Source organism: Sorex fumeus, unplaced genomic scaffold, assembly GCF_029834395.1.
Source record: "Sorex fumeus unplaced genomic scaffold, SorFum_2.1 ptg000078l, whole genome shotgun sequence".
Taxonomy (NCBI): Eukaryota; Metazoa; Chordata; class Mammalia; order Eulipotyphla; family Soricidae; genus Sorex; species Sorex fumeus.
Genome location: NW_026606135.1, coordinates 8,778,689 through 8,805,154, shown reverse-complemented (window position 1 = coordinate 8,805,154; position 26,466 = coordinate 8,778,689). Strand labels below are relative to the sequence as shown.

General features: G+C 36.5%; 1 protein-coding gene across 1 annotated transcript in view; it reads right to left on the bottom strand.

The window, feature by feature from the left end:
* Positions 1–26,466, bottom strand: part of HECTD2 (HECT domain E3 ubiquitin protein ligase 2) — a 77,501-nt gene that overhangs the window by 39,154 nt on the left and 11,881 nt on the right. The window contains exons 2-5 of the mRNA XM_056130470.1: positions 22,404–22,542; positions 4,425–4,563; positions 3,701–3,803; positions 2,584–2,673 (exon numbers count right to left, since the gene is read on the bottom strand). Of these exons, the coding sequence (XP_055986445.1) occupies positions 2,584–2,673; positions 3,701–3,803; positions 4,425–4,563; positions 22,404–22,542 (471 nt within the window). The remainder of the gene's footprint in view (positions 1–2,583; positions 2,674–3,700; positions 3,804–4,424; positions 4,564–22,403; positions 22,543–26,466) is intronic.

Below are 26,466 nucleotides of genomic sequence, written 5' to 3'. Positions count from 1 at the left end.
GTGTACAACCTGAGCTGCTGGAGAAAATCATGAAGATGAATTCAGGAATGCTTAACAGTATGAAATGGCTACATATACTTGCATACAATTAAACTCATTATTAAAGTGGAATCAAATTATGTTTAATAAAGATATGGTAAGATCTTTCAGTATAAGATTTTGAAATGGTAAATAATATCCCTTTATAGTTTAATGATTCAAATACTAAAGCGGGTCTAGAGATAGCAGAGTAATTAAGGTACATTACTTTGCATGTCACTGACCCAGATTCAATCCCCAGCACCACATTTGGTTTCCTGAGCACTGTAGGAGTGACAGAAACCCCTGAGTATAGAGCCAGGAGTAAGTGCTGAGCACTGCCAGGAAAGGCCCCCCAAATGAAAACAAACCAAATCAAATGCTAAAAAATACTTATTTCCTATCAAGCATGTCAAATAAGAGTATTTGAATAAAAAATTTTAGTTGGTATATTATTTATTCACGTTTGCCTTGCATACAGCCAACCCGGGTTCTACTCCTCCGTCCCTCTCGGAGTGCCCGTCAAGCTACCGAGAGTATCCCACCTGCACGGCAGAGCCTGGCAAGCTCCCTGTGGCATATCTGATATGCCAAAAACAGTAACAAGTCTCACAATGGAGATGTTACTGGTGTCCGCTTGAGCAAATCGATGAACAATGGGAGGAAAATGCTACAGTGCAATTATTATTTACAACAAATATTACTTAAAATAATTAAAAATTCCATTAATTAAAAGCTTCAAATGAATCACTAAAAATTTTTGTGTCATGTTATATGAATGAATCAAATGCCAAGAAAACAAGCATAGGAATATGGATTTGTTTTAAAATCTACACCATTTCTTCTAATGTGTGTCTATAAACATTCATTCAACTCATGTAGTCTAGAATTTTGTTTCTATGTCTATATGCATGGAGAAAAAAATCATTCCTTTCTTTTCCTCTGCTAACTATGACCCTTCACACCCAGAAGGTAAATACCAACACTGGCTCAATTAAGCACTTAATATTTGTTCCTAAACAGTAAAAGATAAAAACCAGGCAATGTCTCAGTTAGATACGCTTTACATTTATGACATAATGACAGTGACAGTCTTTCAGTATTTCCCTAGTTCATTTATTTTTCTTCATTCAAAGCAACTACATCCAACCATCCTTAAATTTCCTAGACCTCCTTCCTATAACCACTCTCAGTCATACATTTGAGAGTGAAAGAAGATACACTCAAAGGAGGATAAATTCCCTGTCCCACCATCAATTCAAGTAATGCACCTGCATGTGCACTTGACCAAATCCCAGACCCTTCATTTGGGTCTGATACCTATAATCACACACCTCATCATATATTTGGGCCAGCTGTGTCCCTCCACTGAGAGTCATATGTCCTATAACATGGTGCTCTCCTTCAGAGTCCAATTCCAGATTCATCCCAGTATACTACATGACTCCTTAAGGTTTCCCTTACCCTGATAATAATTTTATAAAGTAGTTCTCCCCACTTACAAATTTGAATACGTGGTTTGTTTCCTGCCAAGATTCTAAAATACTGCCCAAGTTAAAAACTCTTCACTTGAAAGCACGTCTATAAAAGATTGAAAATAATGGCCATTTCTCAGTCCAAATCTAGTAAAAATCTCTCAGCAGCACTTGACTATGGCTAATTCTTTCCCACTTCATAGAAGGGTTTTTTTTTTTTGGCTTGTTTGTTTTTTTTGATACCCGAGTCTTACCCACCTAGTAAAATGACAATACTATTCACTCAGTTTACTTTTTCCCCTAAGTCTCTGATCCAGTATGTAACATCCAATATGTAACCTTTACTCAGAAAAAAAAATTACTCAAAGAAATTAAAGAAGATTAAGTAATAGAAGGGATATATCCTCATGGATCAAAAGAATATAACGGATTACATCAAAAGGATAGCAGTATGTGGTACTTAGAATGTGGTACCTAGAACAGGGAGGTCAGCATATCCTCGAACTTCTTTAAAACGTAAATTCTTGGAATTTATTCCAAATTTAGTAAATCTGAAACCCCATATTTATAAAATACTACTTGTAAATCTGGTACATGCTTGAAAACTACACATTCATTCAGTGCAATGCCAGTAACACCAAGTGACTTACCTCCATTTGCTGGGCACATGAGGTATGATAATCTTATTTTAGCAAGCTTATTAAAAACTGAAGATAAAGATAATATTTGTCACTTAATTAAAACAATAAAAATAATCTACCTTTTAAAATTCCAACTAAGTTTATGCCAGAATTTCTTATAAAATTATGTTACAGTAATTTTTTTTTTTTTTGCCTTTTGGGTCACATCCGGCAATGCACAGGGATTACTCCTGGCTCTGAGCTCAGGAATTACCCCTGGCGGTGCTCAGGGGACCATATGGGATGCTGGGAATTGAACCCGGGTCGCCCGCGTGCAAGGCAAATGCCCTACCTGCTGTGCTATTGCTCCAGCCCCTACAGTAATATTTTTAATAATATTTTTGTGATATTTTTGAAATACAGGAGAGAAATAAATAACAATTAGAAATAACTATGTAAAAAATACTTACAGTATTGAGTAAGGCATCATATACAGCATTCACAAATTTAGCATTAACCCCAGAGTCTTCAATAGTATTAAATGAGGTGGTGTTGTCTTTCTGCAAATTCAAATAAATAAATATGTACAACATTTTATGGCCTAGAGTTGTTTCCTAAAATTAGCGTACCAATTTTCGAAACACCAAAACAGGTAGAAGCTCGAGTCTCCTATACCTATGATATAGCATTTACATATAATCAATATACATTCTCCAATATACTTCAAGTTATCCTTAAATTAGTTATAAAACCTAATACAACATAAATGCAATGTAAGTAATTATCATTTGAAAACAATAACAAGAAAAAAATTTGTATATGTTAAGTGCACATACTCATTACACTTAACTGAGTAATAATATTGTAATTCCATCTGCAGTTGACAGGATCCATGAATGAAAATCCCATGAATATGTTGACTGTTTTCTTAATAAGATTTGAACTGTAACTTTTTCTTCATAATTTTTAAAAGTTTTAGTATGATTATAAAAAACTTTTAGAAAAAACTTGCTAAAAATTAATATGTAATAATGATTTTAACAGCCTTTGTAAGACTGAAAGAGGCTGGGTTACAGTAAAGTGGATAAGGTGCCTGTCTTGCATGCGGTCAACCTAAGACTGATCCCCTGTACCACATACAGTTCCCTGGGTATGGCCAGGAGTGACACCTGTGCACAAAGTCAGGAATAGGCTGTTCACAAAATAGGTGTGAACAGCCATAGTGCGAATTAAAAACAAAAACAAAAACCCACTCACAAAAACACCAAAACACCAAAACAAGTAAAACTGAAAGAATAGAGTCAAACATTATTAATATTTCTGTACATATATATTACAAATTGTATAACTATATTATATATTAATGTTATTTATGTCAATATTGAGCATTAAAAGAGATGGTGCTTGTAAACTACATTACCTTGGTACTCAGGGATCAAGTGGTACCTGGGATTGAACATGCACATCCTGTCTGCAAATCATGCACCCAGCTGGTTGAACAGTATCTCTTTCTGGCACGCAGAGAATTAATTTTATCTGCTTTTCTTTAAAATTTAATACTAAAAGATATGCTTTATCTATAATTACCTTAAACGCAGCATTTAGTTCTGGGAAAGAATCAAATGTTTTTAGATAAAAATCATGAACTGCTTTCCAATCTCCTGATGACTTCACTTTTTCTACATCTTCCCTAGAATAAAAAACATAAAGAAATATTACTCAGATAATACAGCTTTAGTTCTTTACAAATAAATATCAAAAACATGCAATTTAAAATGCTAGAGCTAAATATAGAAACGTGTTCCAGTTATCACATATAGTTTATGTATTTTAATATTTTAAATACCAATCCAGCTTCAAAGATACTAATAACATGCTTTCCAAAAACTTTATTCTTGACCAGCTTCTTACAATTAATATTCTTCCTTCCTTTTCCCTGATGTTCAAAATTCTGGAAAGATTTATTCTCAATTTGTCTCTACCTCTTAGTCTCATCTAGTTCTTCAAATGATTATTTGAATATTTATCAGTAGTGACATAGACTATAGATTTTTTTATAGTAGATGAAACTGCATATTTTTAAAAACAATTGGTTATCACTAATATCCTTTTGACTCAGACTTTCTTAATTTTCAACATTGTTTATCAATTGTTTTTGCTTTCAAAATTTTAGTCTTTAAGTTTTCACTCTTGGCAATGCTTTATAATGACCCACAAATTCAATCAACTTCTCACACAAAGATATTAAATTGTGTGACGTTATGACATGTACTTGACTTATGTTTCCATATAATACTGAGCCAGGACTTACTGAAAATCTTTCATAGTTTTGGGCTGGATAGGAGGGACAGGATCTGGTAGAGCTGGAGTCTTTAATTCGGATGACGATGCATCTATAGAGGTGCGCTGTTTTTGTCTAACATCAAGGCAAATTGCTGGTAGGTCTCTCACTGTGAAGTATAAAAATGAACTCAATGTAATTAAGTTATAAAATTCTCCAAATTGTAAGATATAAGGCTAATTGAGCAAAATATAGCAGGGTAGCACTGTAGCACTGTCCTCCCATTGTCCATCGATTTGCTCGAGTGGACACCAGTAACGTCTCCATTGTGAGATTTGTTGTTACTGTTTTTGGCATATTGAATACATCATGGGTAGCTTGCCCGGCTTTGCTGTGCAGGTGGGATACTCTTTTCTCTCTTTCCTTTCCAAAAGTTGTCTTTCGGGGGCGTTTTAGTTCATTTCAATGCTTTTAATGTTTACTAGCCTTCTAAATATCTACAATTTATATCTGCAGCTGTTCTTTGGAGTTTTAGCATTTTTCTTATCAATTTACAAGAAAATTTAAGAGAATTTCTCTTCATTTTTGTAGAGTTCATTGTCTTTTTGTTCTGGTTATATTAAAATAATAAACTTCTGATAATCAGTGACATTAGAAGTTGCATACTTGCATATGGTTGACCTGGGTTTAATCTCAGGAACTGCATTTGGTGTCCTGAGCCCCATCATAAATAATTCCTGAGTGCAGAGCTAAGAGAATGCCTTGAGCACTGCAAAGTATGGCCCCAAAGCCAAAAATAAAATAATAAAAAAGGATTTATAAGTTGAAGAAAAATTTGAAACATACAACAAAGAATGTGCCAGGAATATATGTTTATTGTACCAAAATTATTGAGGACAATTAACTCAAAAGAATAACGAGCTAAGAAGAACCACACAAGGAGAGTAGAGAAGAAAAAACACATGATAAATAGTGTGAGGGGCCGTAGAATAGTATGGGCGAGGCTCTTGCCATGCACATGCAGGTGAATTAGTTGAATTGATGGTGGGACAGGGAATTTATCCTCCTTTGAGTGTATCTTCTTTCACTCTCAAATATATGACTGAGAGTGGTTATGGGAAAGAGGTCTGGGAAATTTAAGGAATGAGATGGTTGGACATAGTTGCTTTGGAATGAGGAAAAATAAGGGAATACTCAAAGACTGTCATTGGCATTATGTCATAAGTGTAAAGCATATCTAAGACATTGCCTGATTTTTATCTTTTACATTAAGTGCTTAAGACAAACTTAAGACAAACATTAAGTGCTTAATTGAGCCAGTGTTGGTATTTACCTTCTGGGTGTGAAGGGTCACTGTTAGCTGAAGAAAAGAAAGGAATGATTTTTTTTCTCCATACATATAGAAATAGAAACAAAATTCTAGACTACATGAGTTGAATGAATGTTTATGGACACATGTTAAAAGCAATGATTGTAGATTTTAAATCAAATCCATATTCCTATGCTTGTTTTCGTGACATTTGACTCTTTCATATAATGTAACATAAAAAATTTTAGTGATTCATTTGAAGCTTTTAATTAATGGAATTTTAAAATTATTTATTTTAAATAATATAATAAATAATATTTATTGTGAATAAACAATATACCAAGTACATTTTTCTTATTCAAATATTCTTATTTGACATGCTTGATAGTAAATAAGTCTATTCAGCATTTGATTTGGCTTGTTTTCATTTGGGTTTGTTTTATATCTGCAAATATATAAAGCATTATTTTCTTTGGGGTTGGGGGAGAGGTTCCCAAGAGTGTTCAGGGGACCTGGGCTCACCATACTTGGTCATTCCAGTCAGGTGGCTCAATGCTGGGGACTGAGGATGTGGAGCTTCATAGGTCCTGTGGTATTAGGGGCCTCCAGCGTCATAACCAGCATTGTCCAGAAGTTTGCAGGGCAACAGACAGTGGCAGTGAAGTAGTGGAGCATGTTTTGCCAGAGTTTGAAATTAGGTTCTAGTCATGCAAAGCATGTGCTCTTGACAAATGAACTATCTCCTCAGCCACTGCTGTAGCTTGTCTTTTCATTCTCTAAACAGTCTTCCTGTAATAAAGGTTTTAAATTTTGATGAAGTCATAATTAGAAGTATGTGGTACAGTTTCCTGGTAATAGGAGATTCTCATGTTATTTTGTTGTAGACTTCTAATTTGGTAATACTCAGAGAGCATATTCTATAGTACCTCAATTCTTCAGAAAAAAATTTTGGTACCTCCCCAGTGGTTCTTGGGACCTCCTGGCCACGCTTGACAATGACCCAATGGCGTGGGTCAGAGAGCTTTAGAGTTTGGATCCTACAATGCTGTGATGCTACAGCCCAACAATGCTGGGGCACAATACAGTCAGATCCAGTGCTACTGCGGGGGACATATGGAGCCAGAGATTGAACTCTAGGCTTTGCACATGGCAGGCATATGTCTGCCTTTTATGAGCTATTTCTATACTACTAAAGTTTTGTGAGGCTTGTTTTATGGCCCAGGCCATGGTCATTGTTGGTCTATGTTCTCTGGGTAATGGAGACGCAAATTGTGCTGTTTTGGGGTGGGATATTCTATAACTGTTGGTTAGATATTGCTGGCTCATGATGTTGATGTGTCCTTCTATATTCTAGTCCTTGATGATTTCCTATCTAATTTAATCAAATCCACAATTGAAGTTCAAAATTTCAACACCCAATTTTGAACTTTTCTGTTATTCTTTTTTTAGGTTCTATTGGCTTTTATTTCACTTATCTCACAATTCTGGTGTTTGTTATATACACACTTATGCTTGTTGTCTTATTAGTGACCATCCTTTTTAATCATGATAAAACATTCCTTCCAGCTCTAGTAATTTTCTTTGTTCTAAGTATTATATCTGAAAATAAAAGTATCTTTGTACATATTTTTCCTTGCTTACTTTCAATATATCCATATTGTTTTAATTTTAGAAGTGAGTTTCTTATAGACCATATATTGTTAGATCATGCTTTTAAATCTATTCTTATAATCTCTGCATTTTGATGTACTCAGAACATTTACATTTAATGTCTCTGTCACTGTCCTGTTGTTCATCGATTTGCTCGAGCTGGCCCAGTAACGTCTCCATTGGAGACTTTCTTGTTACTGTGTCTGGCATATCGAATACGTCATGGGGAGCTTGCCAGGCTCTGCCGTGCGGGCGAGATACTCTTGGTAGCTTGCCGGGCTCTCTGAGAGGGGCAGAGGAATCGAACTCGGGTTGGCCATGTTGGCTGCGTGCAAGGCAAATGCCCTACCGCTGTGCTATCGCTCCAGCCCTACATTTAATGTAATAAAATTTATATATTTAAATATAAATATGACATTTTAATTTCGTTTGTTTTAAGCTATTATTTTTCCTGTTTTCCTGTGAATTAATTAAGCATTATATTTCTATAATTCCATTTTTATTTTCTATTGTGTTTCTGAATGGTTGTTCTAAATAGTACATTAAATATAATTTACCACAGATTCTCCATCTTATCACTTTACCAGAAAGTAGAACTCATATTTCCTTTTTTATATATATCTTTACCCTCCTGTTTATGATTATACATTTTATTTACATACTTCAAATATCTCACCAAGTGTTATATTTTTGTTTCTGCTATGAACCATAATTTAGGAAATTTAAAAAGAAAAGGAAACTACTGCATTTACTTATTTTTGAATAAATTCTTTTTATATGTTAAGGTTTCTTATTTTGCTGTTTCCATTTTGTTTAAATATCCTCTTAATATATTTGCTCAGGGAAAGTCTACATCCAAAAATTTCTCTTTATGAGAGAATGTCTTGATTGCCCCTACTTCCTCAACCCTCCATTACTGAAAAATATTCTTGGAGGGTGAAGGGTTCTAGGTTGGCAGTTCATCGGTCTCTTCTTTCTGTATCCATGGTCACTAAAGTGAAATCTGTTATTTAAATTTCCTAGCCCATTCCCTCCATTTTAGATATCATGTTTACCCGGGTATTTTTCAATACTTTTCTGTGTGTCCTTTGAGAGTTTAATTATTATACATCTTAATGTGGGTTTTTATGGACTGTTGTTACTCAGCTTCTTGAATCTATAGATTTGAGTTTCCTGTGAAATATAGGAAGTATCCAGTAAAATATTTTAGGAAACATTCAGCCTTGCTCAGGGATTACTCTTGGCAGTGCTCAGGGAACCATATTTGGTGCTGCGTCAGTCACATGCAAGGCAAGCACCTTATCGCTATACTATGTCTTCATCTTTCAGTCATTTCTTTTAGATTTTTTTCAGTCTACCTATTTTGCTTCCCCTTCCAAGACTCCAATAACAAGAATGTGAGAACTTACGGCCTTACATAAAACTTTATAGCTTTACAGAATACTAAGACTATTAAAGTCTTACTACTAAAACTATTTTACTGTCCATTTACTTTCAATTGTTCCAATTGGGTGATTGAAACATTATTTTACAGTCTATTTTATCTCAATTGTGCCAATTGAATAATTTTCATCATTTTATTATTATAGCTCCCCTCCGATATAATTCCTATGCCCTCCAATCCACTGTTATGTCTACCTATTAAGCTTTCTATTCTGGAGATTGCATTTTATCAAGTATTAATATTTCAAAATCAGTGGAACCATATATATATATATATATATATATATATATGAGCGATAGCACAGCGGTAGGGCGTTTGCCTTGCAGGCAGCCAACATGGCCGACCCGAGTTCGATTCCTCCGCCCCTCTCGGAGAGCCCGGCAAGCTACCGAGAGTATCTCGCCCGCACGGCAGAGCCTGGCAAGCTCCCCGTGATGTATTCGATATGCCAGACACAGTAACAACAAAGTCTCCAATGGAGACGTTACTGGGCCTGCTCGAGCAAATCGATGATCAACGGGAGGGCCTTTACCTTTACCATATATATTTTTTGCCTTTTGGGTCATACTCAGCAATGCTCAGGGGTCACTCCTGGCTCTGCACTCAGGAATTACTCCTGGAGGTGCTTGGGGACCATATGGGATGCCGGGGATGGAACCCAGGTCGGCCACGTGCAAGGCAAATGCCCTACCCGCTATGCTATCGCTCCAGCCCTCAATATATTTTAAACTCTAAGATAATGAAACATAAAGCTCTATCAAGTATCATAGAAATTAACATAAATATAAGGTCTTCTTTCCTTACCCACTTTCCTAATCAAATTCTTGGACCTATTACCAATTTCAATAAACAAAGATATATTTCATTACTGTTAGGGCATATGTTAAGGTAAACTTTCATATTAGAAGGTATTACAGAGACATCTTTTTTTAATTTTTAATAGAAATGGTTTTCAAATTTTACTATCAGAATCTCTTAAACAACTTAATAAAGCATAGACTTAAACAGTCCTCAAATTTTGATTTGGTAGGTCAGGGTGGTGTTCAATAACCTGCAATTCTAGTGTGTTCCCAGCTGATATTGATTCTGCTAGTCTAGAGATCACACTATGAAACCCTATTCAACAATTTTAGAAGAAAGAATAAAAGATGCAACAGAATAAGCACAGAATATTTATATTCTTTTTTTGTTTGTTTTTGAGCCACACCCAGAGGTTCTCAGAGCTTACTCCTGGTCCTGTGCTCAGGGATCACTTCTGGCAGGGTTTGAGGGACCATATGTGATGCCAGGGATCGAACCCCAGTTGGCTACATGCAAGGCAAATGGCTACGTGCTGCACTATCGCCCCTTAAAGTTCTTCAATTCAATTCTATAACTGATTTTTATTCCCCCTTTAACTAATCAATCACTAGTTTACAATACAGAATTTCAGTGGTATAGCTCAATATCAGGCTGGAGTGATAGCACAGCGGGTAGGGTGTTTGCCTTGCATGCGGCCAACCCGGGTTTGATTCCTTCGTCCCTCTCGGAGAGCCTGGCAAGCTACCAAGAGTATCCTGCCTGCACGGCAGAGCCTGGTAAGCTCCCTGTGTCGTATTCGATATGCCCAAAACAGTAACAACAAGTCTTACTTCATGTTCCTGGAGTGAGCAGACGCCATTGGGCTACACCAGCACATGACAGGGACGAATGGAGGCGTTACTGGTGCCTGCTCGAGCAAATCGATGAACAATGGGATGACAGTACTACAGTGCTAGCTCAATATCTGTATCTAAAATCACTATGTCCTTGATTTTAGACCCTCTATTAAAACACTGACCCAACACACACTTAAGTCACTCATGCTTCAAAGTGGTTTAACACAAGTTTCAGCACTGGTGTGACTGTGTTAAATATAGAAATACTTAACTTCCATTTATTTATATTTTTACCTCAAGTTGGATGCCTCAATTTATTAGTAAGTGAAATTAAATATTAAATACAAATATTTCTTAAAGTCTCATGACGGAGACGTTACTGGGCCCGCTCGAGCAAATCGATGAACGACGGGAGGACCGTCCTTCCTTCCTAATTTTGAAATCTTGATTGTTGGGGATTGAAAAGGACATCTCAGCAAAAAAGAAATAGTAAACAGGCTTCTTTCCAATACTGCTAGAGTCTCTTCTCTCCAGCAGGCTTACAGTTGCCTATCCCTTCCCCCACACCTTTTCCAACCTGGCTATAAACACCCACTATTAAGTACAAACAGACTTATTCAAATATAAATTAACTTAGTCACCCACAGAGCACATATACACATTTTTATACCCACTCATTTCTATTAGTGCCATGCTGAGGTAGAAGCAAAATTTTAGTGAGAGAACTGGATTTTGGCAAAGCCTGAGAGTGGGGAGGTCTGTATAGAAGCAAAATAGTAAGTCAAGGTCAAAAGGACCACAAAATGAGATCAGAAGCAGAGGTCTTGATGGGATTTCAGTCAGAATATAACTTGGACTGAAGAGTAATTCACAACCCTAACGTACTATGTTAATGGAACTTGAGTCAGAAAGACAGAATCCTTTGCTCAGATTAGTGAATGAAAGCCAAACTACAGGATGTGACATTCAGCTATTAAGAAAGGAAGAATAACAGCTCACAGCTGCTCTCATGTTCCTGACTATCAAGGCATTGTTTCCAGAGATAGGCTTTCAGCCTGTTCTCACAGATGGTTATTAAATCTAATTCAAGAGAGAAAATCAATAACTGCGGCAATGAGAGATTAATTAAATCTCAAACTGATATTATAAATAGAACAGGAAAATCTTTATTCTTTCATATGTAGCTTTTATTGCAATATAAAATATTGTTCGTGCACTAAAAAAATCCAAAAATACATTTATTAGTAAAAGCCTGTCATTTAGGTTTCATTCAGCCAATACTTAGGAACACTCTGTGCTAAATTGATAAGTAATCATTTCCCTTTTCTTTTAATATATATTGCCAGTTGGTTGCTTAGAAACATTAAGTAAAACATTTAAAGCTGGTGCAAGAAAGGTTATGGTAGGAGATTGTAGTATATAAAAACAATGTGAAGATCATACAATCATGTATGAGAGTGTGAGACTATTAGGTACTTTCTCAAAAAATCATCACTGGCTGACTCTGATTGAAAACTGGTAATACGTAGTCTTCTTACATTTATAATGTTAAATTGGTCACATAAATAACAGACTGAAAATTCCTGGCCAGCCATTACCGATTGCAACAGTAACATCAAGTAAACAGGTGTCATTAGGGAGGTTGAGTGTTCAGAAGGAAGAATTAGGGCCTCCTTATCCCCTTGTTGCTAGCAAAGAAAATCTGATACAAAAGGTTTGCTACAGGTGACACACATCCCAAGCATTCTTTTAATTAAATCAGAAACACTTAACAGAAAAATCATTAGCTTTGGTAGTCAGGAACTAAGTCATGTTGCTAGCTTGATTACTTTCTTAAGCTCACACAATTCAATGAGAACGCTCTACGACTAATAACATCCTAGATTAAAGAGATGGCCCAAAGTCCATTGGTTCCAAGATTTCAAAAAAGAACTTCAACTACCAGGTGTAGCCCAAATACCACCCTACGCAAAGTAAAACAAAACAGAAAAGAACTTTGAACTTCAAAGACCACTTCAGGGGAATGGTGCTATAGATCAGTTAAGTTGTTTCTCTAATGATGCTCTAAGATTTTCAAAATGTGCTTTGTTATAAAAATACGAAACTACAAAACAAAAACTAAAACTTGAAAAATACCATTCTAGATCATTTCTAATTTCCATTTCTGCAACAAACAGAACAAGCATCACAAAAATAATTTTGATTATAGCAAAGTATATAATAATCTGTAATAGAAAAACTAAAGACTACCACAACATTAACAGGCACATATCATCTGAAACATCTGATGTGACACAGGTTCCTGTTCCATAACAGGGTATAATAAAAAGTTCAGAAATCAGAGTCAAAAATCAGGTTTCTCTTTCTGGATCTATACTCATAGACTTTTGTTGTGATTTTAAAATGTGCCCATAAATTCTTTACTAAATCTTCCATCAAAAGATAGACTCTAATTCCTTTCTTTTGAATACAGGCCAGTCTTTGTGACTCCTGCTCTTGGGGATGGGGGATGGGGTGGGAAATGGTACAGACTAGTTATATTCTGTGACTAGATTATACAAAGAAGTAAAGTTCCTGTTTGACTTTCTTTTGGGATGCTCATCCTTGGAATCCAGCCACCATGCTATAAGAAAGCAAGGAGACTTCGCTCCAAAGGCCATCAGGCACAGATGTTCCAGCTGGAACCCTTCTATAGTCCAAGCCTATGGCTAGCATGTATCCCCAGCACGTGAGTGAGGGAGCACTCAGATAATTCCAGACCTCCAGCCTCTGGAAACCTCAGCTGAGATACAGAAGAACAAATATGAGCCTCCCGACCATTTCTCACCCAAACTACACACAGGTGAGTAGAATACATGTTTTTGTTGTTTTAAATTATCATCCTGTGGTGCTTGTTATTACACACAGCTGATTTTGGAACATGAAGATTTCTGAAATCTCATATTCCTCATGGGCTGGAGCGATAGCACAGCGGGTAGGGCGTTCGCCTTACATGAGGCCAAGATGGCCGACCCGAGTTCGATTCCTCCGCCCCTCTCGGAGAGCCCGGCAAGCTACCGAGAGTATCTCGCCCGCAAGGCAGAGCCTGGCAAGCTCCCCGTGACGTATTCGATATGCCAAACACAGTAACAACAAAGTCTCCAATGGAGACGTTACTGGGCCCGCTCAAGAATATCGATGAACAACGGGAGGGCCTTTACCTTTACCTTTACCATATTCCTCATGAATTCAAGAAAGCAATGGAGGCTTTTCAGGTTAGAATGGCAGATCAAGATTTAATTCCTCTCTTGGTCCTACTAAAAAGATGGCAAAGTTTCTTTTGCTATTTTAAGTACATAAAAGCTGCAGGGACAAAGAGAAGAAAAGTCCATAGCCTCAAAAGTAAGAAGTAGTTAGAAAGCAGAGGGACATGTGAAAACCATTTTAGCAGAGCTTAGAAAGCTGACAACCAAGATCTAACAGGGAAAGATGAAAAGCAACCTGACTGGTCTATACTGAACAGTCCTTGAAAGGCACAGAAGCTAGAATTGGGAATTTAGAGAGGGTGTTAAAGCTGAAATAAGAAAAATCATTGTGAAAATTATGTAAAGAAAAAGATTTCTATATCTCTCCATGTTACTGAGTAACTATCCTCCCACACTTACTACAAAAGAGGGCTGGAAATTTAGAATATTATAGAATATAAGCCAACAGGGCTTCAGAATAAGGGGAATGTAGCACAGATGCGATGATAAGAACTATATGAAAAACAGGAGTAACAAATAACAGCTGAATACCAAATGTAAGGCAGAGACTCCTAGGTCTATTCACTGAACAAAAGAACACGGGTATAGCCAGACCCTTTCTCTCGACCCCATCCCTCAGAATGGAGGGAATCTGACCAATCCAAGAAATAACTAAAGATACTAGCGATAGCACAGCGGGTAGGGCGTCTGCCTTGCACGCAGCCAACATGGCCGACCCGAGTTCGATTCCTCCGCCCCTCTCGGAGAGCCCGGCAAGCTACCGAGAGTATTCGATATGCCAGACACAGTAACAACAAAGTCTCCAATGGAGACGTTACTGGGCCCGCTCGAGCAAATCGACGATCAACGGGAGGGCCTTTACTTTTACTTTTACTAGTTAATTAGTAGGCTAATTAAATAACTAAATAACTGGTCTACTAATGTCATAATGTCACCATACAATGGGGTTTGTGTTCAAGAAATCATAACCAGGTGGGTGTGGCCCAAAAATCAAAAAAGAAAAGAATAGCAATTTCCTTCTCTGAGATAAATGTTTAAGGAACTTTCAGACTGGTAAGAAGATAGATAAGTAAACAAATAAATGCAAAAGGTACTCTAAATTCTTGATGGCTTCATCTCTGACAGGTAGAACTAAGAAAACCCCCTCTAAGGATTCACTCTGACCTTGGGAAGGATCTTGTAGATTTAGCACAAAATCAGTTAACTAGCCAATGGAACTTGAAAATGGGGTTATTTGAGGTCTTACAAATACTTCTTTTAGGATTAGGACTCCTAAACTAGTTATTGCAATTCCTTTTCTCTCCCTAGAGACTGGGTCCTATGCTGTGTCTGGGAGCCAAAAACGGGGGGGGGGCAGTTTATGGGTTATTTACTATTGGAGAAATAAAAAAATTATGATAATTCACCTGCAAAAAAGTTTACAGAATCCAGTCATATATAAGTCCAATTATTCTTTGAGTGCAAGGCCACTCTATTCTTACCTGGCTATTACTGAGTACGGAGGATAATGGGAGGCACTTCTCCAGATTATGTAAAAACTGCACAGTAAACTATCATATCGAGGCCCTTCAATTTGTTCTTGTTATTTTGGGTCACACCCGGTGCTGCTCTGGTCTTCCTCCTGGTTCTGCATTCAGGAATCACTCCTGGCAGGTTCACGGTACTGTGTGGGATGCCAGGGATCAAACCCAGGTAGGCTACATGCAAGGCAAGCATCTTACCCACTGTACTATCACTCTGACCACTTGAGGTCCATCTAGAATTTGCTCATAAAATGATTGAATTAGGAGTGGATAACCATTAAGGGAAATGTAAGAGTTCATGTCTACACTTTTCTGAATGACAAGAGTGCCCAGATATTTTAAGAGGCTTGTGGAGAAATTGCATTGCTTTCATTAAAGATGTTCCATGCTGTTTAAAGATGTTTATATGTGTCTGAGAGGAGCAGTTCCATTTAGAAATGAAGACACAAGAGTAAGAGAAAATATAGTACTAACCCCACCACCAATTTACTTACCATTTATATTGTTTCCCTGGAAGATGTATCATCCCTGGCATCTGTTATAGTAGGTAAAACTCCTACACCTCTCTGATCTTTAAAAGGACAGCCAACTCAACAGGCATACCTAGTCATGCGACCTACAGGGAGGAAAGGCATCCCTCAGTTGTTAAACCCACGCTGGGCTTTTGCAGCTTCTCTAATACCATTTGAAGATCAGATGGGAGACAAGCTGTTAGAGAATACCCAGCATAGAAAGGTCCTGCTACCAGAGAAGAGGGAGGAAAATTGTAAAAACTGCCAAAAATGATGCATCTTTGAGGAAACAATATTATTGCCAAGCAAGAGAGGCTTCCCAAAAGATCAAAAGATATAACTATGCTTACATTGGGAATACTTAATCTAATTTCATATTCAATAAAAAGAATTTTTCCTTTAGCAGCCCTGACATATGCATCCATGTCACACTTCAGCCCCAGGAATTCCTATACAGTAAAAAAAAACTGCTAAGAAATATATCCTTCTTGAATGGAGCTTGGATTTATCTTCTTGAATGAAGTTTACCTAAACTCAGAGTTTAGATTGGTGGAGTGCAGATTCCGCAACACTGGCACAGGAAAGAGGAATGCAAATAAGGAGCTCAAATAGGTGGACTAGACTCAAGTTAGTGAACCACAACTACATACATCAATGGAAAAGGCAGGCAGATGGTGAATACAAGTTCAGACGGTGAACACAAACTCAGTTCAGAGATCAAGACATAAGATAAAGGCAGAATGGAGTAGTAAGGATCAAGAGTGTGGGTCACATGCTTTCACTAATGTTGACTTCTACAGTTTTGATATACACAAGCTATAAGTATATTTATTTTTTTTCCTTTTGGGCCATACCTGGCAATGCACAGGGGTTACTCCTGGCTCTGCATCAAGAATTACTTCTGATTGTGCTCAGGGATCATATGGGATGCTGGGAATCGAACCCAGGTTGTCTGTGAGCAAGGCAAACGCCCTATTGCTCCAGCCGTGGTATATTTTAAAAAGGAGGTGGGGTAAGGAAAGGGAGGGATCCTTGGGCCTTGGTGGAGAGACTGACACTGACAGTGGGTTTAAAGTTGGAAAACTGCACGAAACACTAACAGTTTTGCAAATCACAGGGCCAAAACAAAAGTAATACGAAATAAATATACAAAATGAGGACTTAAAAAAGGTTCTTTTGCATTTTCCCAATTCTTCTAGGGGAAAAAAGCCAGAATGTGGACTCAAAGTCTAAGAAATTGTTTCCGGAATTAACAAAAGCCAAAGTTTTGAACAAATAGCCCAAACAAAGAGGGCTCTATGTACACGACATATCTTCCTGATTGTTTATGATTTTCCATAACAAACATTTCAATTTTCGTAAGACTCCTAAAAAGCTGTTAGGGCTTAAATGAGTCTGACAACAATATATGCTTAAGTCCTGAACCATGGTATGCAGACATGTGACTTGACTTGGAAATAGGATATTTGAGGTCTTACTGGAAGAGGGTGGGCTTTAATCCAATGACTGGACACAGGAACAGAGAAAGACACACAGGGGAGGGGGTCATATGAAGAAAGAGGTAGAGAATGGAGAAGTATCTATAAGCCAAGGAACACCAAGGACTGCTGCAAGTACCAGAAGGTGCAAAGAGGCAAGGAAGAGATGTTCTCTTTGAAGTACCAAAGGAACCAGAACTGCCACTTTGATTTCATGGAAGAAAGCATTGCTGAAGTTTTAAGTCACTGATTGTATGGTATAGTTTGTATTGTATAGTTTACTAGGAAGTTTTTTAGCTGTTAGTTTGGGCTAGAGCGATAGTACAGCGGTAGGGCATTTGCCTTGCAGGCAGCCAACATGGCCGACCCAAGTTCGATTCCTCTGCCCCTCTCAGAGAGCCCGGCAAGCTACTGAGAGTATCTCGCCCGCACAGTGGAGCCTGGCAAGCTACCCGTGATGTAGTCAATATGCCAAACACAGTAACAAGAAGTCTCACGATGGAGACTTTACTGGACCCGCTCGAGCAAATTGAGTTATTAGTTTACTAGTGAACTAGTAAGCTGAATTCAAAGTTAGAAGTGAGTTTCTTAGCTGTCTTTCTCCTAATTTTCTATCTTCACCCTGGCCCTGGCTCCATAGCCTTTGGCCTTATTAGAGTCAACATCTAAACCCCTGTGTTTGTACTCTTTCTTGACCTCATCCTCACATCACGTCTCTACTCTTTATTATGCTATGTCCCTACTGCAACTTCAGTCTTTTCCTGAACTACTCTGCAAAATGCCATTATATTTGTCTTGCTCGCAGCCGACCTGACCAACATGGGTTTGGAGAGACCAGCAAGCTACCGAGAGTATCTCACCCGCACGGCAAAGTCTGGCAAGCTGTTCGTGATGTATTCGATATGCCAAACACAGTAACAAATCTCACAATGCAGAGGTTACTGGGTCCGCTCGAGCAAATCGATGAACAATGGGAGGACAGTGCTACAGTGCTACATTTTTTTTTCAATATGTTATAAATGAAGTCTACATCTGCCCTTATGTTATTACTACTAATCTACCCCTAATTTCTTAGAAATTAAATTCCCCTTTACACCACCCCACTAAAACTTGTTCCCTAAGGGAAAGTTTCCTTTCCCTTAAAAGAAAAGTCTCAATGAACACATCAATAAATCTTTAGCTTTAATTTGTGCTTATAGACCTTCTGCTGACCAAATTCTCCTCCTTAAATATTGTTCTTCCGTTTTTTAAAAAAATTCCCAAGTCATAATGCACCTTGGTACTTTTATTCTCTTTGTAGATCACTGTCATTTCTTTCACTAATTTTCCTTTAATAAAAGTATTATCCAATGCTATCTTTGCCCACTCTTTCTCTTTTCTGTCTGGTACTTGTTCTATGCAAATTCACACAGGGCAAGTCAGTTAAAACCCTCTGTGGCTTAAATTTATAGTGAGAAAATTATTCTTGTACCTCACTTGGGTTGATATAAGGACAAAGTGAGCTGGTCAATGAAAAGTGCTTAGAAATGTGTCTGACATACAATATACACTATCTGAAGTTGTTACTTTGACTGCTGTTATTACTCCAGTATATCCACGGTCCCCATGCCCCAATTTTTTCTCTCGGTCTATGCAAAAAATAAAACATATTCCATCTAAATACCGGCTGATGAAGACAACACAATCTCAGGATCTTTAGGGATTATAGAGGTATTTATTCTCTTATGAAACATATATGCTAGGAGAGGACAGAATGAAAATAATACTTTAAAAGAGTGGGAGATTAATAATAAGTAACAAACCAAACCTAAATGGTACATCAAAGAAGGGAAGAATCATACATTTTGTTGGGGGGAATTAGCAAAGGATAAAGAAGGTGGTTCGGAAGAACAGAAAAGACATGATAGGGAAGGTGAAAGAGTACAGGGGTTAAGGCACTTGCCTTGCATAAGGCTGAATCTGATTTGATCCCTGGTACCATATATGGTCCCTCAAACCCCAACAGGACTAAGGCCTGAGCACAGAGACAGGAGTAAACTCTAAGCACTGCTGGGTGGGAAGGAAGGATGGGAGTGTAGAAGGAAGGAAGAAAGATCTGTTAGGGAGCAAAGAATGTATTCTGGTCAGTGGGAACTCACTGATGAAACTATAATCCTGAGCAGCTGACATATGAAGGAGAAAAGTGGGAGATAAATAGAAAAGCTGTCACATTATGACTATCCATGAGTGTGAAGCTAATTTGTTTTAAACTTAATTTTGGAAGCATTAGGGAGCAATAACAATGATGTGTTTAGAGTTGTATGATTAATGTGATGTGATTTATCAGCAAAGATAAACCAGTAAATTAGGAGTTTCCTCCATCTGTCAGAACAAGAGTTTTGTTGTCAGAAGATGTGGGCTAAATTTAGATTGCTACTTATCAGTATGACCTTGGCAAAAGATATTTTCAGATACAGTTATTAATTGGTTGGGCTTAGAAAGGTAGAGTGTGACTCTCTGGTTCTCAGCATCATATGTCCCCTCCTCCCTTCAGGCCCTAGAGCACAACAGGGTATGGCCATAAAGTCCTAGAGTACCACTGGGTATGGTCCTAGAAGAACCCAAGCACCGGTGGGGAGGTCTTGGTGATCCCCACCAGGGCTGGAACAACTCCATAACCTTGGGGACTAGCATTCAACCATCTGGATCAGCTGGCTGAGAATCAATGGGAGTAGCTCCAGGGTTTCCTCTAAGGACTACCTAGAACTCCCCCTACCAAAACTTTTATTCAAATATATCTAAGCTAGAAATCAGCTCTCTCAGTGCTGCCCCCATCAAATTGCACACTTCCTTCTGTAATGTACTTCTTCATTTTGTTTGTCAGTTAGGGATTGTGACATCCAGGCTCCTCAGTGGGAGAAGACTACAGTGATGGATGTATGTGTGTGTAAATAATGAATTTATCAAAAACAAAGGTTCATTATTGACATAATATAAACACGAATAACATGCAAGATGATAGAATAGATTTAGCACTAGATTGGAGTGTCAACAGAAAATCAATGCAATAACCTATGCCACTTGCAGTTTATGGTCACAGCTAATTTTTTCAGAAACATTGCTTTAAACATTCTTAAATGATTTTGCTGGGGTTTGAAAGACATTAAAATCTTCATAAGTTTTTTTTTTTTTGGTTATAGGGTGAGAAACACTTAATATTATGAAAGTGATACTTTTACTATGCTGAAACAATAGAACATTATATAAAACAGACATTAATAATATATAACCAATCCTATGTTACTGAGGAAACCTACAAACAGATTGTTGGGCACCCTTCCATACCTTTTCTATGCTCAAATAAGTAGAAAAGGTTCCCAGGTACTTAATAAATACTGGAGTCATATTCTGTTACTGTATAAGTTCATGTTTTTATTTTATTGTAGACATTTCTTCTACAACTTTATACGCATATATTTTTCTTAACTAGTAGTTTCATTTAACCAATACATTTAAATTGCTTTAAATACCTCTATCACAAACAATGTATATTCTTTTCATATATGTAACATTATTTCTACAGACTAAGATTTACAAATGGAATTACAAGGTAAACAAATATACACATTAAAAACTTATGTCAATAATTTGGCTCTAGAAGGTATCAATTCCAAGCTCTTCTCATAATAGTACCAATTTTCACATTCCCTTACCAATAACATATATAAAAGGAATACTTTTCTTCTCTGCAACTGAGTAGGGAAATGTTAACTCTGGTTAAATTAGTATCAGAGAGTACAAAGTAAATAAGTCATCCTTTCATGTAAGTATTTATTGTTCATATTTCCTTTTTGTCTATTCATATCCTTTGCATTTATTTTCTACTAAATGTACGTTTTACTGATTTTTATAATTCAAGAATATGATTTTCACCAAATGCAACATTTGTAATTTAGCTTTATGCCCAGTTCCTACAGAATATTTCATTTATGTCTTCAAACATCAATTTCTGATTTACAGCGTTGGCCTTGCTTTATAATAAATTTATTGGAATGCCAATAATCTGTGTTTTGAGTAATTTAGTACTTACTTATTTTAAAAATTCTAAATTTTCCTCTTCCCATTTTTTGATAGACTTTTCAAATTTTTTTGTCACTATTGTTGATCTTTGTATTTTATATATCCTAGATATCAGATATCAAACCTTTATTTGGTGTGTTGATTGCAAATATTTTTTTTCCACTCAGCTGTCTTATTAGTTTTAGCCTGTGTTTCTTTGCCATGCAGAAACTCTTCAACTTTATTTTTGATTGTGTTGCCTTTGCCAGTGGTATCAGACCACTGAAAACACCTTTGAGGTCCTGTTGACAGGGATAGGGGGAGAGGGAATGAAGGTTGAGGTTGGGGTGGAAAGGGAATGAGAACACTGGTGGAGGGAAGTTGACACTGCTAGTGAGATTGGTATTGGAATACTATATGCCTAAAATGCAACTATCAACTATCAACTTTGCAAATCACAGTTCCTTAATTTTAAAAATATAGGTTAAATTGGTTAAAAAAAAGAATGTACATTCTTGACTGATCTATCTCTATTTGTTATCTTGGTGAGAGTGATAGGATAGTAATGTTTTATAACATCTGGTATATGGAAAAATGTGCTCCCTCATTTTTCCTTGTATTCACTCAGATATTTAGTCTTACAGATCAAAGAGTACATTTTTTTCAAGTTTCCCTAAAAAGCCTTCTGAAAAATTTATTAAATGTGAGAGTGAATTGGTGTATCTGACTCACTATCACATTTATGTCATGTTTCTTTCCTTTCAAAAACCCCTGAGGCTTTTAGGAAGATTTTAGCTCTCATTGTATTGGTTTTCCTTGTTTCATTTTAGGTTTATCTCCAAGAATTTCACATATTTAAACTCTACTCTTCTGATTACTGCTCAAATAAAGAAAATCTGCTGACTTTTTGAGGGTGGTTTGGAACTGGCTTCATAACCAAACTTTCTGATTACTTGCCAGTTTTATAGTTCACTGTTACTCTAAATAACAATCACATAAAAATAATTATTTTATTCTTTCCATAAATATTATGACATTTCTTTTCTTATTGTACTACCCTACAAAAGAAAATCTGAATAATTAAAACCTATGTTTAAAGCTAGTTTAATGATATACTTTCAAGCCAAGATATATAGACATGTACTTTTAATAATTATAATTTAAAACATTTACCTTCTTTACTATTCTTGATGTTAGGGAGAACAGGATGGGTAGGTGAACTTCTGTTTTCAGAAACTTCTTTTTTCTGGCTTACAGTTGAAACAACACTGCTAAAAGTGGAAATCTGGCCTTTGACTCCTCTGTCCAACCCCTAAAAGCAGAAATGTTAACATTATAGAAAATTCCCATTATCTACATCTAGAGTACTAGAAATCATAATCATGTAAAATATATTTTAATTTGATAACAGATAAAAAACAATATAAAAATTACTTACTTTTTCTAGGACCAACTCATCTAATCATAAAATGCAAATGGTCATATTGTCTAACTACTTAGTAATAGTGTTTAACCACTTTCAAAGTGATAAAATATGAAAAAGAAATACTAGTATCCATTTTACAGGGTTTCTCTAAGATACTGTATATAAAATAATTAGTAAATTTTCTTGAATGTAGTATCCATTCTATTAATATTAATTGCTATTTTTAGTTTAATTACTATTTTACTTTTTTTAATGTAGGAGTACTGCTATTTGTTCAGCCATTGATTAAGCTGATTGAATTGGACATGAACTCTCATATATATATATATATATATATATATTTTTTTTTTTTCCTATCACACCCGAAGACGTTCAAGGGTTACTCCTGGCTCTGCACTCAGGTTACTCCTGGTGATGCTGGGTACTATATGGGATACCAGGGGTCGAACTCAGGTCAGCTGTGTGCAAGGCAAACGCCCTCCCTGCTGTGCTATCACTCCGGCCCTGCTATTTTACCTGTTTTATATAACAAACAATAGGGCTTAACAAACATTTTTAATAGTTACAATGCGCCTAACACTTTACCCACTGATTCACTGAAGGTTTTCTCAGCTTCTGATGTAACTTTAAAAGTTCAGATAAAGAGGTAAACCCTTTTAAGTTCATGTTTTTCTAAGCATTGTGACTGTACTTTGGGTTTACTAGGATAGAAAAAAATCCAGTAATAGTGCTATGTACTTACTATGTACTTAGCTTTAAGCACACTTAATAAAGATCTTTATGCACACTTAATAAAGAATCTCCCTATAGCATAGAATCCATCCAGAAACACACTTTTTATATCCATAAAGTAAGAACTATAAGGTCAAATACATGAACTTTATTTTATAATTTATCAATAGAAAGTTCAAACATTATCTGTAAACATCTAGAAAAGCAACTGATATTCAAAAAGCGAAACTGAGAATTGCTGGATATAGCTCAAAAACAAGTAAAAATGTGATCAAAAATATTAAATGATGTTACAGCAGTTAGGTTCCACAAGTGTCTGCTGAAATGAGCATCTAAGAAATCTTGGGACAATGGAGAAAGAAGATTCAGAGGAGTAATGGCAGCAAAAACGATAGAAAATGAGACTGCAAAATGAATCTGTGGTTAGGAAATGAAAGCAACAAGCAGGGATTTCCCTAGAAGTTTTATAGAAGGAGAGTAAGGCAGCAGACAGAAGGGTACAAAAGTTTGAGGAAGGTAAAGGCCCTCCCGTTGATCGTCGATTTGCTCGAGCGGGCCCAGTAACGTCTCCATTGGAGACTTTGTTGTTACTGTGTCTGGCATATCGAATACTCTCGGTAGCTTGCCGGGCTCTCCGAGAGGGGCGGAGGAATCGAACTCGGGTCGGCCATGTTGGCCGCTTGTAAGGCGAACGCCCTACCCGCTGTGCTATCGCTTATCTCACAACTTAAATCCAGTGTTCTCTATTTCAACTGCCTCATTCACAGTCCACATAGCATTACTGCTATTCTTTTGCTCAAGGACTGGAGTAAGAATGGGTACTCAACAACTGGTAGTTATCATCTAAAGGGCGATGATGCTTCTTACTATGTCAATCAGAGGACTTTTCATATTTTAGATGGAGGAATATGGAAAACTATAATCTACCAAGAAGGACAGACTAACAGACACAGTGTCTGTTCCTATTTACTTTTTGGCTCTGAACTATGTGTCTCATTTCAATAAACTTCCTTTTCCAAAAGGATACATAAGAATTCTGATTTTCTATTCCTTGGAAGAAAAAAAAGCCTAAGCAACATGGGAAAATAATTCTTAATCTAATGCCATAGTTGCTTTTAAGAGATTGTGCTTTTGATACAAGATGCTTGAGCTGCCAGGAAATAATCATGGACAGTTCCATAGGCTGACATGCACTATAGATTAATGAAAGCAAATCCTTAAAAGCAATTGTCCCCTACCAGCTTTCACAATATAAGTCTTATATATATATAAGACTTTCGTGAAGAAAAAATAGGGTAGCATTTATGCAAAGGTAAAAATTAGAGACCCAAATCAAGAAGCTCTCTGGTGTTGATACAATACTAAATTAAAGGTTACAAAACATTACTCTACAAGTCACTTATTACATCTGGTTTCCTGAGAAGTTTTGAAAATGTTATCTATGAATCCTACAGCACACTCAAGATGAAGTCCTGGAATGTAGCCAGCCTGCAAACAGTGGGCTGGATGTGTTGAAGAATAGATAGTAGCAGGATACTCAACCAGCTGTTAAAGACCGATGATAAGTACAAATAGAGATCTCAGAGGGTAAAAAAAATATTTTCAGGGTTTGGAATGTGGCTTAGTAGTAGAACACAAGCTTTGCATGCATGAAGCCCTGGTTCAATCCTTTGACACTAAAAAACAACTTTAAAAACTCCTGAGTGGGCAGGGAATATAGCTTAGTACAGCACTGGTAAAGCATTTGCCCTGCATGACAAGATCCAGGGTTTGGCTCCTGGTACCACATAGGTCTACAGAGCATCAACAGGTATGGTCCATAAACAAATTAAAAGATTTGCTGATTTAGAAAAACTTCAAAATACTTTCAAGCAGGCACAATAAACAGAAGACTAATCAAACTAATCAAGGAGCATATAACAGAAGGACTTAATATAAAACTCAAGGATAGGAGTTTTGCTGTGTGATCACACAAATTATATGTAAGATTATAATGTAATTTCAATTTTTTAATAGAAAAATACCTAGTAATACTTGTTCTTCTCCAGGTATTACATAAAATGAAAAGTTATTTAACTTTACTTTAAATTTTAATGTATAACTTGCTAGTTTTAACCTTAACCAAGGAACAGGCTACATGATACATCTGAGCTAAATTTCTTATTTCTTTATCATGTTTTAACCAAATCCTAAGAAAATGTATTTATGATTTTTCATGATAGCTTTTACTTGGAGTTCCCAATAGCTATTACATTCACAATTATAATAAAATTTACTTTGATTAGTCTCTATCCTCAAATAGGTGTCTTAGAAGACATTTCGTTATACATTCTAAAGTAGTAATTGATAAAAAGAAATTGGCTTTATCCCTCATAAAACACCTTTTATTCATTTATATTTTGTATTTATGTTTCCTTTATCAAATATTATAACTATTCTTCAAAGGACAAACAGTAAGTAGAGCACAGTGAAGAAATCTTAATTTTATAAATGAGTTAAAAAATTACATCCAGGTATTATCTTCAATGATGAGTCTTGTCTTGATTGCGAGTCTCCAGAAACATTCAGTCCCTACAGTTAATGCCCATCTTTTTTGGGTAATACGGCATCAACAAAGTGAATACTTTGTGTAAAGCTACCTATGTATCTCCAGGCTTCACTGTGGCCTTATGACTTCCATATCCCTCAGGTAGTGAGCACCTCCTGGACAATTCTGAAAGGTATCCCCTCTGTCTTCCATTGTTTAGAATCTTGAAGGTCCAGTTCACTCTGTCCTTGTCCACAGCTATGTCTGATGGCAATCTCACTTCAAGTACACTCAAAATTTTGCCCTCCAATTGGAGCCAACAAAATAAAACACATTTTAAAGCCACAGTATCTCACTATATTTGTCTCTTAGTTAAAATAATTTAATCACATAAACTTCTATGTCCATGAAATTTATTATTCATATATACTTAAACTGTTAGGACTATGCAAATAAACTGAAAATGCTTGTATTTTATTGTATCAAGTGAAAGCGAATGTTGATTCTAGTTATTTAGATAGGTCAGACTGGCAGTAGATTGATTTAGTGGA